Source organism: Notamacropus eugenii, chromosome 2 (genome assembly GCF_028372415.1).
Source record: "Notamacropus eugenii isolate mMacEug1 chromosome 2, mMacEug1.pri_v2, whole genome shotgun sequence".
Taxonomy (NCBI): Eukaryota; Metazoa; Chordata; class Mammalia; order Diprotodontia; family Macropodidae; genus Notamacropus; species Notamacropus eugenii.
In genome coordinates, this window is record NC_092873.1 from 11,953,779 (window position 1) to 11,971,909 (window position 18,131).

Below are 18,131 nucleotides of genomic sequence, written 5' to 3' on the forward strand. Positions count from 1 at the left end.
TGCCACCAGTGCTTGGGATATTTGTTTTGATATTACGCATGAACTGCTTACATATTTTCACAGGACGTTACTATTTTCTCATTCCCAGATGGAGATTCCTGGTTTCACAGATTTTCTAAGCAGCCTGAATCCTAGTATGAACTCTGAAGACATTTTCCTAAAGACTTATACTGAGTCAGTCTTAAAATGCAAATATTCAGATAAAAGTCATATAGAAATGCTATATTCTACGTGCCCAGAAGGTCTCTCCTTGAGAGATACGCTTTTTGAAAAATTTGACAAGATCATTGTGGAACTGAGTGCCATTGTTTACCAAGCAGCATATGTAGTGGCCCATGTTCTCCATAAAATGCTCCAGTTGGAGGCAATAGAGACATCAGAACTTGGAAGTAACCCAGATATTTCCTGGAAGATAACATTTCTCTTCCACTCTTGGTACTTACAAAATTCAACTGCTAGTTATCTGTTCTATAGATGAAGCAGCAATGACCCGAGATTTAATACTATCTCTTATTCTCTATTTTTTCTATTTTTTTAAAATTTTTAATTACATTGAATCCAGGAAGAAGAAAAGGAAATTCCCTCAGAAAATAGGCATTTATTTCAACTCTGACATAGCAGCTTTGGTGAAGTTGGCATTCATTTTACACATCTCTGAGTATGATTCTATGTGGCAAGAGAGTTTCAATCAATCTGTTCAAATTTAGGGCCTTTACAATGACTTGGGTCATGACATTGCAAATGCCAAGGTACTTTTGTGGGATTTCTAATTGATTATTTTTAACTTTTATCAATATCTATAGCTAAGCAGTCTGGTTGATATTCATACAAGTGTACACTTGCTTCAATCATGCATTTCCTTTTTTGTATGTGTTGATGAATCCATTAAGGTAATCTAATCATAGTATGGCTCTTACTGCTAGAAAGAAGTGTTTTCTGTGGTGGAAATGTTTGGAAACCAGACACACAGGAAGTGATCATAGACTAATAGAGTTTATAATATGAGAGAACATTTGGGTACAGAAGGATCAGGAGCCTAGGTTTACAGGGCATATTCCATATTCCTTAATGAGAAAATTTATATGGTTAAAAATTCTAGAAGATCATTGGTCCTAGGATAGGTAGGAAGTTCCATGAGAGTAATTCAAAAGTCAAGAAGAGAAATGATACCAACAAGCAAGAAATAGAGGACTTGATTGTGCAGAGAAATGATGAAGTATGAAATATCTGACCACCAACTCAGATGCAGACATCATTTGTACAAGAGAAAGAAGAAAGAGTGTGTAACACATCACATGCAAAACATGAAATAGGCCTGTAAGGGTAGCTCAAAAAAAACCCCAGATATCAGAATAATCATATTTTGCTGAGGAAATTAAGTTAATAGAAAAAAATTTATTTTGTCTTTTACTTTTTGCAGATTTTAGATTGTTTCAAAGAGGATAATTAAAGAATAGATGAGAACACAGCTTTGGTTGAATGGAAAAATGATAATTGACCAAAGAAAAGTGTCTGCTCAACTATCATTTCCTTGTTTTAATATCCACTCAGAACAAGTTTTGCCATAGAACAAAACAAACAAAACACTTCAAAGGAGTTGTCTCGTCTGAGTGTGAATCAGACAATGAGATCCCTGTAACCAATCTGTCAGTTAGTAAAAGATTGTGTAGGGGAAAGTTAGACCAGAGCAAAGATAAAAGCAAACCAAGCATCAAGAGTCATATCAAATCAGTCTAGTTTCTGAGAACATTTGAAGCTTTGGTTCTGTGCTCATAAATCAGAAGGAGAAGCTCCAGCCTTCTGTGAACTGGCTGTTTTATTGTTTTAGTAATTTTGTTGTTATAATTATTGTTTTCTCTTTTAAGAAACAGACAACCCTGGTAATTGACTTACTGATGTGTCTAGAGCCAGGAAGACCTCAATTAAAATCTAGCTTCAGAAACATATTAGGTATGTGATTGGGCAAATCACTTGAATCTATTTGTCTCAGGTTCTGCTCAGATGGGCTTGGAATATGATATTGCAGAAGACAAAGGAACTAGAATTAAAACCAAGAATCACCTACCCAGCAAAACTGAGTATGACTCTTCAAGGAAAAAAGTGCTCATTCAGTGAAATAGAGGACTTTCAAGCATTCTTCATGAAAAGCCCAGAGCAGAATAGAAAATTTGACTTTCAAACACGAGAATCAAAACAAGCATGAAAAGGTAAACAGGAAAAAGAAATCATAAGTCACTTAGTAAAGTTGAAGTGTTTATATTCCTACATAGAAAGATATTTGTAACTCTTGAAACTTTTCTCAGTATTTGGGAAGTTGGAAGGATTATATACATATATATAGACATAGGGCACAGGGTGAGTTGAATAGAAATGGATGATACCTAAAAACTGAAATTAAGGGGTGAGAGAAGAATATATTGAGGAGAAAAAGGGAGAAATAGAATTGGGCAAATTATCTCTCATAAAAGGAGTAAGAAAAAGATTTTTCAATGAAGGGGAAAGGAGGAGAGAGGAAAAAAGTGAAACTTACTCTCATCATATTTGGCTTAAGGAAGGAATAACATGCACACTCAATTTGGTACTAAAATTTTTCATACACTACAGGAAAGTAGGGGAGAAGGGGATTAGTGGCATGTAAGAGGGGATGATAGAAGGGAAAGCAAAGAGGATGAGGGAGTAATTAGAAGAAAACACTTCAGGAGGGAAAAGGACAAAAGAGAGAATATAATAAATGGGGGGGGCAGGTTAGGATGGAGGGAAATATAGTCTTTCACGACATGGCTATTATGAAATTCTCTTTAACTACACATATATAGTCTATATTGGATTGCTTGTCTTCTCAGCGGGGATGGGTGTGGAGGGAGGAAGAAAGAGAAGTTGGAACTCCAAGTTTTAGGAACGAATGTTGAGAATTGTTTTTGCATGCTACTGGGAAATATGAAATACAGGTAATGGAGTATAGAAATCTATCTAGCCCTACCAGAAAACAAAGAAGATGAGGATAAAGGAACTGAGGGGTGTGATAGCAGGGAGGGCAGATTGGAGGAAGTTGTAATCAGAATGCATGGTATCTTGGGGTAGGGGAGGAGAGAGATAGGGAGAAAATTTGGACCTCAAAATATTGCGGAAATGAATGTTGAAAACTAAAAATAAATATTTTAAAAAATAGCAAAATAAACTGTGCCTAGGTCAAGGATCCTCTACAGCCTCAAGGGTGAGTGCTCCTCTCTGACCTTGAAAGGCTTTTTACTTTGTTCCTGAAGCTGCTGCAGCTGCTGTTACAGCTGCCTCCAGTGCCCAACGCTTTTATTTTTACAATTTACCATCTGATTTAGGCCCCAACAAGGTGTGACAGACCTCTCCTTCCACCTTTATGTGTTGTCTTAGGTTGAAAAATAATCTCTCATTATAATCTTTTATTGGCTGTGCTGCTTCACAATTTGATTTCATGCATGTTTGCAGGAGAATATTGAGAGAATTCAGCTGGGTTGCTGCCTCTACTCTGCCCTCCTGGCTCTGTCTGATGCATAATTTTTAATGAACTAATGTTAAGGACTTTCTTCTATTTAACCAGGAGACTTAAGAATTATCTACTGTGCTCCTTCTCCCATTTTCTTCATTTGCTTGGACTTTATTTGTAATACTCATTTACAGGCACACTTAATATTACCAGTCATGCTTCCTTCTTTCTTCCTCAAGGTTCATTTTATTCTTTCCTATAAGATATACTAATCAATTGGTTCATTTTTTCTCTTTATGTTTCTCTGGTACCTTAAAGAGAATATAACAACTTTCCCCTACAAATGACTTGTTAATTCTTTGATTGTCTGCTTTCAAGAAAGTTAAGACCACTTTGTCTCAGTAATGCTCAAGATTTTTGGAAGCTTTGCCCCACTTTTTGAAATTCCTGCTTCTCAGGGTTTATATACTTACCTTTATATGCATACATAAACATACCAGATGACTGTGCCCAAATATACTGACATAAATTGTTTGACTATATAGGAAATTTGATATTAAAAGTAATGTTAATCTCTCTTTTATTTTCTTTAATTTTCCTATTTCCTGTTGCAGATTAGAAAATTTCTATGATAAAAGCTGTAATTCTTCTTCATTTTGAATCACAATTCCAAACTTTCCTGTTATTCTAATTCTCTTTTCAATTACTACTTGAGCTATCCTTTCCGTTATGAAGAATTTGATATCTTGTGTGTGTGTGTGTGTGTGTGTGTGTGTGTGCGTGTGTGAATTGTTAAAGGTGGTGCAGCTCTCCATTGAACTGATAAACCTTGGCCACTTTGGGATCAGTGGCTGAAAAATAGACTTGTATTACTATGATGTGGAGTAGTTTGCCTTGGATTGCAAATAAATCATTCTGTCATTTTTGAGATGATATCTTAATACTTCTTGGCTTACCCTTTTATTTACAATAAAGCTACTCCATTTCTTCTAAGACATTCTTGCCCACAGCAATACATGTGATGATTACTTGAATTAGAGTTTGCTAAAGCTCTGAGCAGTCAAAGATATCTTTTTTCAGTAGCAATGTATGACTGCAAGATTTGCAGCATAAGGAAAGTTAAGGACTACAGAACTGATGCATTTGATTTGTGCTGCTGGAGAAGGCTTTTGAGAGTCTCTTGGATAGTAAGGAGATCAAATCAGTCAATACTTTCTTTAAGAAATTAATCCAGACTGTTCACAGGAAGATCAGTTTCTGAAGTTGAAGGTTAAACACTTTGGTCACTTAATGAGAATATGTGATTCATTGGAAAAGATCCAGATGTTGGAAAAAATTGATGGCAAATTGAAAAGGGAATGGAAGAGGATGAGATGGAAAGACAGTGTCATGGAAACCATGAACACCAACTTGGAAAGACTTTGAGAGATAGTTGGAAATAGAAGGGCCAGGGGTGCTCAGTGCTATTCTGTCATGAAGAGTTGGACAGGCCTCAAAGATTGAACTCCAGACATTTATTTCTGGCCTGTTACATTCTTGCTTTTTCCCTGTAATAATGAAAACACAATGCAACATTTCTCAGTGAAAAGAACTTAGACTTCATTTCTCTTTTCAACCTTTTAATTCCACGTTTTCAATCTCTCTGGAAAATTTTTCTTGAATATTTTCCACTGAATGACATCCAAATCCTGTGTGTCCTAATAGTTTTCTGGATATTGTTGAAAACTCAGCTTCTCAAATATTCCTCAGGTTGTGTAAATATTTCAGTTTTTTAAAATTTATAATTATGCAATTTATCTCATATCTTCTTCCATTGAAATTATTCTTTCCATTTATTTTGTGTTACAGATTTTCCAAATTATTTACTCTCTTAATAATTTGGAATTGCTTTCCCTTCAATTATTTCACTCTGAATATCAAATATTCTTTTATTCCTAAGCTTACTTTACCAACCACTTCAGAGACTTACCCTGGACATTTTTTCAATTAAAGAGATTTTTGTACAAGGAATAACATTTACTATAAATATCAGCCTATGCCTACACATTTCTTAAGCACCCACGATGTGCTAGGAAATGTATTGAGATCTAGGGATGCCAAGAAAATAAAAGAAAGGCCAGGTTTTTGAGGATTCCACAATCTAATGGGAAGGAAAGGGTCAGCTTCTACTCACAGAACTTTCTGAGTTCCCTGTGACAACAGGTTTTAGAAAAGAGCTCAGAATGCAAGACCATCAGAGACATTTGGAGGGAATTCCTGATTTGAGGAAAGGAAGATGAAATGGCTATTATGGTAAGTTCAATATCTATTGTTTATGGGCATTGCTATTCTGTCATTGTCCTTTGCTTGCTATGGAGGAGGAGGAAAAGAGTGCATAGGTCTAAGAGAAGTTCGAGAAGAATTGGAAGAAAAAAATGACAACTTTTGGAAGCATCAAATTCAGAGCCTAATTGGGCATGGGCATGAATCCTTCTTTCCCCAAAGACTAACAAATTCTTGTCCTTGCCTTCAGCTCCACCACTTCCTGAAGTGCACCAGTCCTGTCAATAGTGCCAGTGATGAATCATGTCCAGATAGAGGGAGGATGGCTGCTCAGACATATGATATCCTGAATTATAAATACTTCCCTATTTTGATGATATACTGATGAAAGTGGGTGAAGTGACTCCTGACAACCAGGAATTCAGCATTAATGAAGAAGACACAGAATGGCCTGAATATTTCTCTCAGGTAACGGGCTAGTGAATAATATGAGCTTTATCCTTTTCCTGGGGAGCATCCTGGACACTGTTGTTTGTTCATTGGTAACAGGACATTTCACACAGACAGTGGAAATGACTCTGACAGGGTGCTAGCACTGACTTCCTCTTCTTTTTTGCTCAGAGTAAGATAGAACTCTGATTTCTTTTTTCAATCCTACTTCAAAATTCATTCCAGCTAAGTTACATAGTGAGCTGAACTGTTCATACTAAGAGAATCTTGAAATATCCCGGATCAAGGGGCCAAGTCTGAAGAATAACAACAGGGTGGAGAATAGAGACAAATTTCAATAGGTCACCAAAAGGACCTGTTGCTATATTCAATATACAATATCTGGGATCCTACAACTACAAAACTAAGTCATCTTGGGGTTTATGTCCCCAAGAAGGACAACAGCTTTTAGAGACTGTTAATTTAAATCTTGTGGTAATGTCTTTTACTGATGTCAAATCTATGAATCTACTAAGTTGCATTTGATTTAATAAACCCCATCCCCTTCACACTGGTCCCTGGAGGAGGCTCCAAATGTCAGCCCAAGAACAAGATCAATCAAGTCAATCAAGGTGAACTGTTTAATTAATTCATTGTAGTGTATACACTAAAGTCAAGATTCTCTTAAAATATTCTGGATAGTTTATGGGAACAGAAACAAAAACAAGACTTGGGGAGCAAATTAAAGAAGCATTTCCCCTTATCTGGTCAATGAATCATTTCAGCATTTCCCATTCAAAGATAGAGTGCAGTTTAGACATATATTAGTACTTTGGGAGAAAATGTTCCAGCGAGATATACTATTTTTAAAAATTCAAGGAGATTGATTGTTCCTAGTAGACACTCAATACAGGTCCATTAGGGAAAAGATGACCTGCAGTGGAAAATGAAATACAGGAATAAAGTCTCCATTGAGAATTACATCACCCTTGCCCTGCAGAATCACAATTACATTATTCTAAATGTCTTCTCTAGGAGAGGTCTGAAATTATCATCATTTCAGGCCATATATCTTTCAGCAGTCATTCTCACAGTGATACTTTCTTCGTTTCTTTGGTGGAAATACAGACCCCCGTTTCCATATGCAGTCGGAGCTGTCACCCTGGATTCAAGAAGACAGTCCAAGAAAGGCAGCCCATCTGCTGCTTTGATTGTACCCCGTGCCCTGAAGGGCAGATTTCCAACCAGACAGATGGGTTCCTAAAAATAAATAGATCTTCTCCCAAAGTAATAGATATGTATTTTTAGATACATAAATAGAATGTATTTTTTAGTCTTAACCTGAAGTGACATTTACTTAGGAAAATAATATTTTCTGAGTTAAAATAATACTGAACTCATTGAATCACTTTTATTCATTGTGTTTTTGGTCATTCCTGTAACTCTCAGGGGCTTTTTCTGGTGCATGACGTGAAAAATTTATGCAAAGATAACCCAGCAGTATTGTCCTACTACTGGAAATCCTTCCCTGATCTTATGGCCTTGTTGTAAACTTCCCCACTCCTGCAGGAAAACTTAACTTAAGCCTAAGCTTTCCCACCTGTAAGGGAAATATTAATAATCAAAAATTTAAAATAGACATAATGTAAGCACAGATGAATTTGGATTAACAGCAAGAGTCTGACTTCTGTGGGCAGTCTTGATGAAATCACCCCTTGGTGAAGATTAACCAGGGCACTCTAGCTTTTATGAAAACTGTTTTCCTAAAAGTCAGAGTCCTGACTCAATTGAGATTGGCCCACAAAATATTATATAAAAATCTGACATTCCCTATCCCATCATTCTGTATTTGAGGTCCAGGGTCAAATTAGAGAGGCCTGCTTCTGATTAGTGTGATTTGTATACATTTTTTAGTAAACTGATTTATTCCAAAGCCTGAACTTCTGTTTTATAGGTCAGTTCAATTTTGCATGAACACAATATCCTGTATTCCCTTGTTAACTCTCCTCAGTTCCTGTAGTGCACTCACTCTTTACTTCCGCCACCAGGAAATCCTGGAGTTTTATTTTGATTTTTATTTTATCACTATGGTTAAGATGACTGCATAGGTTGTTTTTCCAGTAACTTAAGTTTTTATTTATTTCTTTAAGGAGCTCTTCATAATTGAATCAAGTAAAGAATTTTGAATAGTTTCATAGATGCGCTGATATTTTACGCATTTTCCAGTCCTGTGAAATGGGATTTCCTTTTCACTTATCATCTATTGGGTTTTTTCTGTTATACAAAAATATAGAGTTTTACAGGGTTTATTATCTAGTTTAGTTGATGATTTTATCAACATTTCCAGTTAATATCTTTATTAATTTCCCAGGATTTTCTTAGTAATCCAACAAACCATTCAAAAATATTGATAGTTTTACAATCTCTTTTTCTATATGGATGCTTTCAGTTCTGTCATTTGAATGCTCTTAATGCCATATCTAGAACTGCACCAATAAATAAGGGGAAGATTTGTCATCTTAACTTTATTCCTAAACTTGCTGGGAAAGATACCTATGTATTGTCTTTGCATACAATGTTTGTTTTCAAAGATGTAATATTATAATATGAAAATTCTCTCTTTTCATTTATTTGTGTTGGAATTTCAGAATAAATATTTGTTAAAAATTTCTTAAAGGATTTTTCTACTTGTAATGACATAATTTATTGGGTTTGAATATGTTAAATTTAATATCATTTTTCCTAATGTTGACTTGATTTTACTATTGAGAATAATGACTGTAGTACTGGAACTAATTTTCTGATGGTTCATAAAATTCTCATGTCAATTCATCAAAGGCAAGAATAGCTCCCTCCTTGAGTAGTTCCCTTATAATTCCATCATCTAATATTGGATTATGTAAGATATTTTATTTGGTCTTCTGGCAGTGTCCATTTAATATATTTGTAAGATTTCATTACATATCACAGGCTCTATGAATCTATTTAAAGAAAAGTGTTTTTCCTTAATATTTCAAAAGTGATAACCAAATTTGGAGCATCCCTTTTATTGAGTATGAATAACTCTAACTCATCTCACTATTTGATTAAATGCTGCTTGCTAAGTAACTAAAAAAACTCTCTGTATTTCTCTATATTTCACTCTGGCCCAATTTCATAAGTATAAATAAACTTCAAAATTAATATTCATAGAATTTATTGGAAGTTCAGCAAACAATAAAGATATAAATGCAAATACATCATATAAGAAACAGACCCTATGAGAGTAGTATTCTTTGAGGATGGAGCAATGCATATATATATATATATATATATATATATATATATATATATATATATACACATACATAAATATATATACACACACACAAAAGAATTATAGCACTGATGAGTGGAGAACATGAAGGAGAACGGATTGAAATCCTCATTTACTAGGGAACCACTGTCATAGGTGCAAAATATATTTTCTGATACAAAAAAATCAAAATTGTGATACTTATTAATCTGCTTAAAGACTGCTCAATTTGTGTAAAGAGAATCATGTACCATAAGAATTCAGATTTATAATTATGACCTTGCATTAAAAGAAATATATGAAAAAGTCTTTTTAATTTAACTTACAATTTTTCTTGTCCATCTACAAAACAAAAATAAGAAATATTGGTTTCAATGCTTCACTTATATTCTGAAAAATATGATTCTTTATAAATGAACTCCTTAGATCTTATTGTAGGTGGTTTAATATTGGAATAGAATATAGAGAGTTTTAATTTCTGTTTAGTAAATATGTGATAGGGAAGCAATACGTTCACCATACTGTTTTATCCATAGGTGGAGATACAAAGATACAGAAATTTGTGTTTATCTAATTCAGGCTCTGAAATTCTTGGCCTTCTGAGTTTGAAGGAGGAGGACAACAACATTAGGCTAAGTTCAGTGTAGAATGACTAAAACTTTGCTTGACTGGAGAGAGAAAGCTCTACGTGAGAAAGAGTGAGATTCTCTTTGCTGTTGACAGATGCAGAGCAATGTCTGCCATGCCCTGATGATCAGTACCCAAGCAGGGAGAGGGATCGATGCCTCCCAAAGACTGTGACCTTCCTGGCCTATGAACAACCTCTTGGAATGGCTCTGGTCTGTGCCACTCTGTGCTTCTCCCTCCTCACTATTCTGGTTCTTGGAGTCTTTGTGAAGCACAGAGACACCCCCATAGTCAGAGCCAATAACTGCAGCCTCAGCTACATTCTTCTGGTCTCCCTCAACCTCTGCTTCCTCTGTTCTCTGCTCTTCATTGGCCATCCTAATACCACCACTTGTCTCCTGCAACAAACCACATTTGCAGTTGTGTTCACATTGACCATTGTCTCCATTTTAGCCAAAACCATCACTGTCATTCTGGTGTTCAAAGCCACAAAGCCAGGGAGCAGGCCCAGGAGATGGATGGGCTCCACAGCATCTTATTCCCTCATTTTTATCTGTACTGTAATCCAAATGAGTCTCTGTGGCATCTGGCTTGGGATCTATCCCTCATTCCTGGAAATGGACATACACTCTGAGTCTGCCTTCATTGTCATCCAGTGTAATGAGGGCTCCATCCTTACCTTCTACTGTGTACTGGGTTACGTGGCCTTGCTGGCCTTGGGGAGCTTCACCATGGTTTTCCTGGCCAGGAATCTACCAGACACTTTCAATGAAGCCAAGTTCCTGACCTTCAGCATGCTTGTGTTCTGCAGTGTCTGGATAGCCTTTTTGCCCACATATAAGAGCACCAAGGGCAAGGCCATGGTGGCCATGGAAGTCTTTTCCATCTTAACCTCTAGTGCTGGGATTCTCACTTGCATCTTTGCTCCCAAGTGCTATGTGATACTTCTGAGGTCAGACAGAAATGCCCTGAAGATACTGAAAAACAAAGCTAAGCCCTACAAAGACAGGTCTTCTCAAGTCCTTACTCACCAATATCATAGCAAAGCAACTCCTCCTTTCCTACAGTCTTAATAAAATATTTTAAGTGGTTCTACTTTATGGACCTTCTATTTTCTAATAATATCTCTTTTATCATTTGAATTTAATAGCATTTTGAAAGCAGTTATATTGTCTGATTTCTGCAAAGAGGTCAAATTAGATCAGTTCTCATTGTGAAATATCTATTCCTAATTACTTTATAGTATCAGTCTTTACACCTAGATCATGTATCCATTTGGACTTTATTCTTGTATACGGTTTCAGGAACTGGTCTATGCCCAGTTTCTGCCACACTGTTATTCAGTTTTCCCAGCAATTTTTGTCAGACAGTGAGTTCTTATCCCGGAAGCTAGGATAGCCCTTAAAGGAATGGCCCCTAGGAGATCATCTGTTCCGACAGCCCTTACTCTAGCAATGAGGAACCGGTGGACTAGGGGGAGATGCTCCTCCAGCAAACACAAAGTCGTACCAGGTTGGAGGAGGGAACAGGCAGACAACCACCCCCGGCCCAGAATTCCCCTTTTCTTCTCACAGCCCATCACCCCGACAAGGCCTTACCACTGTCGCTATCTGTTTGGCTTCTAGACTCTGGTTGGGCCTGTGAGGACTTGCACACCAGGCTCCTATGCACACAGTGCAGGTCACAGAGGGAGCCCCTTGGGGTCCAGGGGCTTTCTGGCAAGTCTAAGAGGAGCTCAGTCTCTTGCTGGGGCTGTGTTCATAGAGAAGGGGAGGCCCCATCTGGCTCAGTCAGCACAGGTGCTGCATCTTCTGGAGAAGCTGGCTGGGCTATCCAGAGTTTGGCCACAGACTGGGCAGACCTCGTATCTTTCACCTTGGGTGCCTCAGGGAGTACCATTGAGGAGGTCCCAGATGCTGGATTGGGGAGGCTTTCCACCTGCTGCTTTGGCACAGATGTCTCCCCGCACTCCAAAGTGTGGGCAAAGGAGAGCTTCTGGCTGGCTATCCTAGCCTTGCTCGCCACCAGGCACTTCTCAGCAGTCTGCTGCTCACTGACGCCAATCTCCACGATGGATACAAGCTTACCTGAGGATGGCAGGTTCCCCGACATTTTGGGGAACACAGTGGGGGATGCAGGCAGCAAGGGGACTGCTGCTGCTTGGCTTTGGGTCCCACGAAGGATGGAGCCATTCTCAACCACCACCAGGGCCAGCTTCTTCAACTTGTCTTTGCTCTGAAGTAGCTGGCAGCTGTGCTGACTGCTCTTGGGGCTCCCATGGCCAGACCCCCTGCAGGAAACAGAAAGTAGGGTGTTGACACCACAGCTGTAGGCACCACCAATCTAGGAGAGTCTGTCTGTTAGTCTACAAGCATATGCCTGGCAAACAAAGAAAGTCAAAAATATGTTCCCTGCCCTTAAGGAATTCACAGTGGATAGAGCACTGGCCTGGAGTCAAGAAGGCCCGAATTCAAATCCAGCCTCAGACACTGACTAGCTGGGTAACCATGGGCAAGTTATTTTACCTATTCACCTCAGATTCTTCATCTGTAAAAATGAAAGTCTTGGACTCCAGGACCTCCAAGGTCCCTTCTGGCTCCAAATCTGGGTCCTGGACCCTCTGGAGGGCCTGCACACCAGCACCAAACTCTCCCCTGCCCTGCCCTTGCTTCTTGCCTGGGTCTCCTCTGCCCTCAACATCTTGTACTTCCCTCCATGTTTCCAACAGCACCACGCACAGTGTTAAGCACTCTACCATCATCACTGGACCACTATTTGAATGGATGGGACCTTGGAAGCCTTCTGGCCCAGCTCCCACTGTTTAGACAGGCCTAGGGAGGTATCACAGACTACGATGGGTGGAAATAGATACTGACACTAAACCCAGGCCTGTCTGCATTGTCCTGCCTTGCCTGCTTAGCCTTGGGGAAGCCAGACACTGATGCAACATAGTAAGGGCATGTCCAGAAGACTGGTCAGATCTCTTTAGAATACAAGATCTAGTCCACAGAAAAGAGATTGTCTCATTCTCTGGGCTCCGTACAATGCCTGCCATAGAGGGAGGCAAGAAGAGAGAGAAGGATAGAAGGAGAAAGAAAGGAAAAGAAGAAAAGAAAGAGGAGGGGAGGGAAGGAAGGAAAACAGCCCAAAATGGCAGAGCTTTGAGCAGGAGTGTAATGGGACACATATTTGTCTGCCCTTGTTTGCACTTTCTCAATTCCTTTGGCTCTCCCTTGCAACAGGGCCAGATTTCCCATAAGGTTCCCCCTTTTTATTTTTTTCTTAAATTTATTTATTTAGCTTTTAACATTCATTTTCACAAAGTTTTGGGTTCCAAATTTTCCCCCCATTTTTCTCCTCCCCCCTCCCCAAAACGCTGAGCATTCTAATTGCTCCTATCACCAATCTACCCTCTCTTCTAACATCCCTCCCTTCCCTTGTCCCCATCTTCTCTTTTGTCCTGTAGGGCCAGATATCTTTCTATACCCCATTACCTGTATTTCTTATTTCTTAGTAGTAAGAACAATACTCGACAGTTGTTCCTAAAACTTTGACATCCAACTTCTCTTCATCCCTCCCTCCCCACCCATTCCCTTTGGGAAGGCAAGCAATTCAATATAGGCCATATCTCTGTAGTTTTGCAAATGACTTCCGTAATAGTCATGTTGTGTAAGACTAAGTATATTTCCCTCCATCCTATCCTGCCCCCCATTGCTTCTGTTCTCTCTTTGGATCTTGTCCCTCCCCAAGAGTGTTGACCTCAAATTGCTCCCTCCTCCCGCTGCCCTCCCCTCTATCATCCCCTCCACTCCTCCTATCCCCTTCTCCCCCACTTTCCTGTATTGTAAGATAGGTTTTCATACCAAAATGATTGTGCATTTTATTCCTTCCTTTAGTCGAATGTGATGAGAGTAAGCTTCATGTTTTTCTCTCACCTCCCCTCTTTTTCCCTCCACTAATAAGTCTTTTGCTTGCCTCTTTTATGAGAGATAATTTGCCCCATTCCATTTCTCCCTTTCTCCTCCCAATATGTTTCTCTCTCACTGCTTAATTTCATTTTTTTAAGATATGATCCCATCCTATTCATCTCACTTTCTGCTCTGTGTGTGTGTGTGTAATCCCACCAACTACCCAGATACTGAAAAGTTTCAAGAGTTACAAATATTTTCTTTCCATGTAGGAATGTAAACATTTCAACTTTAGTAAGTCCCGTATGACTTTTCTTTGCTGTTTACCTTTTCATGCTTCTCTTCATTCTTGTGCTTGAAAGTCAAATTTCTTTTCAGCTCTGGTCTTTTCATCAAGAATGCTTGAAAGTCCTCTATTTCATTGAAAGGTCAGTTTTGCTGGGTAGGTGATTCTTGGTTTTAGTCCTAGTTCCTTTGACTTCTGGAATATCCTATTCCATGCCCTGCAATCCCTTAATGTAGAAGCTGCTAGATCTTGTGTTATCCTGATTATATTTCCACAATACTTGAATTGTTTCTTTCTAGCTGCTTGCAATATTTTCTCCTTGACCTGGGAACTATGGAATTTGGCCACAATGTTCCTAGGAGTTTCTCTTTTTGGATCTCTTTCCAGTGATGATCAGTGAATTCTTTCAATATTTATTTTGCCCTCTGGTTCTAGAATATCAGGGCAGTTTTCCTTGATAATTTCATGAAAGATGATGTCTAGGCTCTTTTTTTGTTCATGGCTTTCAGGTACTCCCATAATTTTTAAATTGTCTCTTCTGGATCTATTTTCTAGGTCACTTGTTTTTCCAATGAGATATTTCACATTATCTTCCAAATTTTCATTCTTTTGGTTTTTTTTTGTGATTTGTTGGTTTCTCAAAAAGTCATTGGCCTCCATCTGTTCCATTCCAATTTTGAAAGAACCATTTTCTTCAGTGAGCTTTTGAACCTCCTTTTCCATTTGGCTCATTCTGCTTTTTAAAGCATTCTTCTCCTCATTGGCTTTTTGAACCTCTTTTGCCAATTGAGTTAGCCTATTTTTCAAGGTGTTATTTTCTTCAGCATTTTTTTTGGGTCCCCTTTAGCAAGGTGTTGACCTGCTTTTCATGATTTTCTTGCATCTCCTTCATTTCTCTTCCCAGTTTTTCCTCCACCTCTCTAACTTGATTTTCAAAACCCTTTTTGATCTCTTCCATGGCCTGAGCCCACTGAATATTTTTTTGGGGTATTTGGGATACAGAAGCCTTGACTTTTATGTCTTTCCCTCATGGTAAGCATTGTTCTTCCTCATCTGAGAGGATGGAAGGAGATATCTGTTCACCAAGAAAGTAGCCTTCTATGGTCTTACTTTTTTCCCTTTTTTGGGCACTTTCCCAACCAGTTACTTGACTTTTGGGTCCTTTGTCAGGAATAGGGTATACTCTGGGAATCTGTGAGATCTCAGTTCCTCCAAGGTGGCACAATCAAGCGTGTACTGGTCTGGATGCAGAGAGGGATTTTTGTGCCCAGAATCTTAGCAGATACCTCTCCACAGCCACTTGGCCTCCAGTTCCACTAAATCAGCACTGGGAGCTGGTTTTCAGATAAGCTGGATGGGCAGGGCCACCATTCAGTGTGAGACAAAGACCAGCTCGCCCAGGGCCTCCATACAGGGCAGAGGCGAGACTCAGCTCTTCAATGCCCCAAACGGTTTTTATGCTCTAACAATGGAGCTTCCCACATGGGCTGCTGTGCAGGCTCTGTGGCCACTGCCTGCTGCTGGAGCTATGGGAAAGCCCTTCTCCCTTCCTGGCCTGCTGATTATACCCCATCACTGACCTTTGAGGCCTGTTGGCTGAGGGATCTGAGGACCTGCTACTGTGACTGGAGATTTCGCCTCCAAGGTGTCTTCCTCCCAGAGTATTGTCGACTTGGCCAAGGCTGGGCTGGGCTCCACACTCGGCTCCGTATCCAGCACAACCGACATTTCCGTGGGCCTTTCAGGTCACCATGGGCTGCAAATCTCCTCCACTCTGTTGTTCTCCACTTCTGCTGCTCCAAAATTTGTTGAGAGTCACTCTCTACAGGTATTTTATGGGCTGTGGGGAGGACCCTGCATAAGTGTGTCTTTCCAGTTGGCCATCTTGGCTCCGCCTCCTGGTTCCACCTTTTTAAAAAATTGTTTCTGTCAGCAATCTCTCAGGTCACTCAGTTTTTGCCCAATACCCCTTGCCCTAAGCTGCTGCACCCATGTGGGTCCCTCAGCCCCAGGCTTACCTGGAAAATGTGCTCACAGCCTCCTCCTTAATCTTCTGCAGCCACACCATGTCTTTGTTGTCCACATTGTACCTAAACTCCATAAGTTTGGTGTTGTGGGCCTCCAAGATGCTCGCAGAGCCTATGGTGGTCCCTATGGTGCCTTCTGCAATTTCAAAGCAGAAGGGAAGGTAAAAATGAGAATTCCCAGGTCACCTGATGAAGAAAATGGTCTGAAGCAGGCTCCAAGGGTTTCTCAGGGGAAGGGGGCAAGGTATAGTCTTTAAGGTCACTCCCATCCTTCCACCCTGAACCTAGTACCCATTGGTGGCATCCTCAGATGTCATGAATGTCTTCACAACAGCAGCAGTCTGGATACTTTCATATCTGCGCATGCGAATGCTTTTCACTTTTTCCATTTCAAGTCACAACTCTGCACGTTGGCCTATGCCATACTGTTTCCTTTGACTCTTCCAACAGACCAGAGATCTCAGAAAGGCTAAATGGTTCCAAGAAATCAAATCAACAGTTATAAATCAAGTCTACTCATTCTGGGTAGTATGTGTCAATCAGTGCCCCAGACTGGGTACCACTTCCCTGTGTTATCTACCCCATAAGAACATAAGTGCCACATGAAGGCCCGCACCAGCTTCGCTTGCTTGTACTTGCTTGTATCTGCCATGCTAAGCCCAGGGCCGGGCACAGAGAAAGCATTCCCTTCCTTCCTATTTGTCATCTGAAAATTGTTAAGCTGTTAGATGTTTCAGCAAGTCCCATTTGATCTTTGTGTCTTGGCAGTTAGCTGGGAGGTCGGCACCTAGCAGCATGCTGGTCAGGAAGAAGGTGATTAATAGGAGCCTTGGCGACTGGCTAGCGGGCCACAGGGACCAGTGAGTGTTCATCTGGGGTCCCAGGGTGAGGCAAGAGAGAACTGGTTTGGAGGGAGAGGCCCAGAAGTCAAACCTTTACTCTCAGACATGGGTCAGACATCACTGACTGCTGCCCCTTAAACTGAGCCAGGATCGGGAGGCAGGGGCAACCAGGGAACGAAGGTGGAGTGCCAGCCCAACAACAAGCTGGCATTCTTCTCCCTCAGATTCTTTATACCCCAAATGCATTAAGGAATTGGTTGGGGACTCAGGCCACCCTGCCCAGGGAGGGCATGGGGCATCAGAAGGAGCTCACATGATCATTTCATACTGCTGCCCTGAGGATGCAGAAGCAACAGGAACACAACATCCTCCCTCTGATGGCTTGCTATTCTGCAAAGCAACCTCGGGCTCACCACACCACTGCTCACCAGTATCAACATGCCCCCACTTCATGTTAATCAGTTCCATTCAATTCAACACCCTGGGAGCTAGAGGGGATGCAAATCCCCAGAAGATCCATTCCCCACAGGAAGAACCCATAGCCCAAGGAAGAAAACAGAGGAAAGGGACAAAGTAGGATGAAGGCAGACAAGGCAGCCAAGACTCCTCCCTGATGACTCACATCAATACAGGCCCCAACTGAAGGTCTTCAGGTCTCCTCAGCAAAGTGAGCCCTTAATTCCAGAAGGGAACAGGGCAGTGAGGCAGAAATTGGGAAGTACACACAGGAAGAGCCAGGCCCATACACCCACCCCAAGCTCTACTGGGAACAAAATCCCTGACTGGGAAAGGGGCTTTGGGATCTCAGGTCCATTACTATTGATGGGAATAATCATTTTTAAAAGTGCTTTAAATCCTGCAAAGTGCCTTACCTATACTATCTCACTTGATCCTCACCACCCTGGGAAAGAGGTGCTATGACTGTTCCCATTTGCCGTTGAGGAAACTGAGGCACACAGAAGTTCAGTGACTAGCCCAGGGTCACACAGCCAGTT

The 18,131-nt window shown here is 40.2% G+C and overlaps 2 protein-coding genes across 2 annotated transcripts in view; one reads left to right on the top strand and one right to left on the bottom strand.

Moving 5' to 3' along the window:
• Nucleotides 1-11,168, top strand: part of LOC140522511 (vomeronasal type-2 receptor 26-like) — a 38,509-nt gene extending 27,341 nt beyond the window's left edge. Inside the window, 5 exon segments of the mRNA XM_072637931.1 lie at nt 3-410; nt 5,971-6,096; nt 6,099-6,190; nt 7,280-7,407; nt 10,150-11,168. Coding sequence (XP_072494032.1) covers nt 3-410; nt 5,971-6,096; nt 6,099-6,190; nt 7,280-7,407; nt 10,150-11,146 — 1,751 coding nt within the window. The 3' untranslated portion in view covers nt 11,147-11,168.
• LOC140522512 (inner centromere protein-like) lies at nt 10,909-17,166 on the bottom strand. The gene is made up of 4 exons (XM_072637932.1): nt 17,082-17,166; nt 16,303-16,430; nt 15,848-16,005; nt 10,909-12,363 (listed from the first exon to the last, which is right to left on the bottom strand). The coding sequence occupies exons 1-4, from the start codon at nt 17,164-17,166 to the stop codon at nt 11,832-11,834; spliced, it is 903 nt and encodes a 300-aa protein (XP_072494033.1). The 3' UTR covers nt 10,909-11,831.
• Between the last annotated feature and the right edge of the window lie 965 nt (nt 17,167-18,131).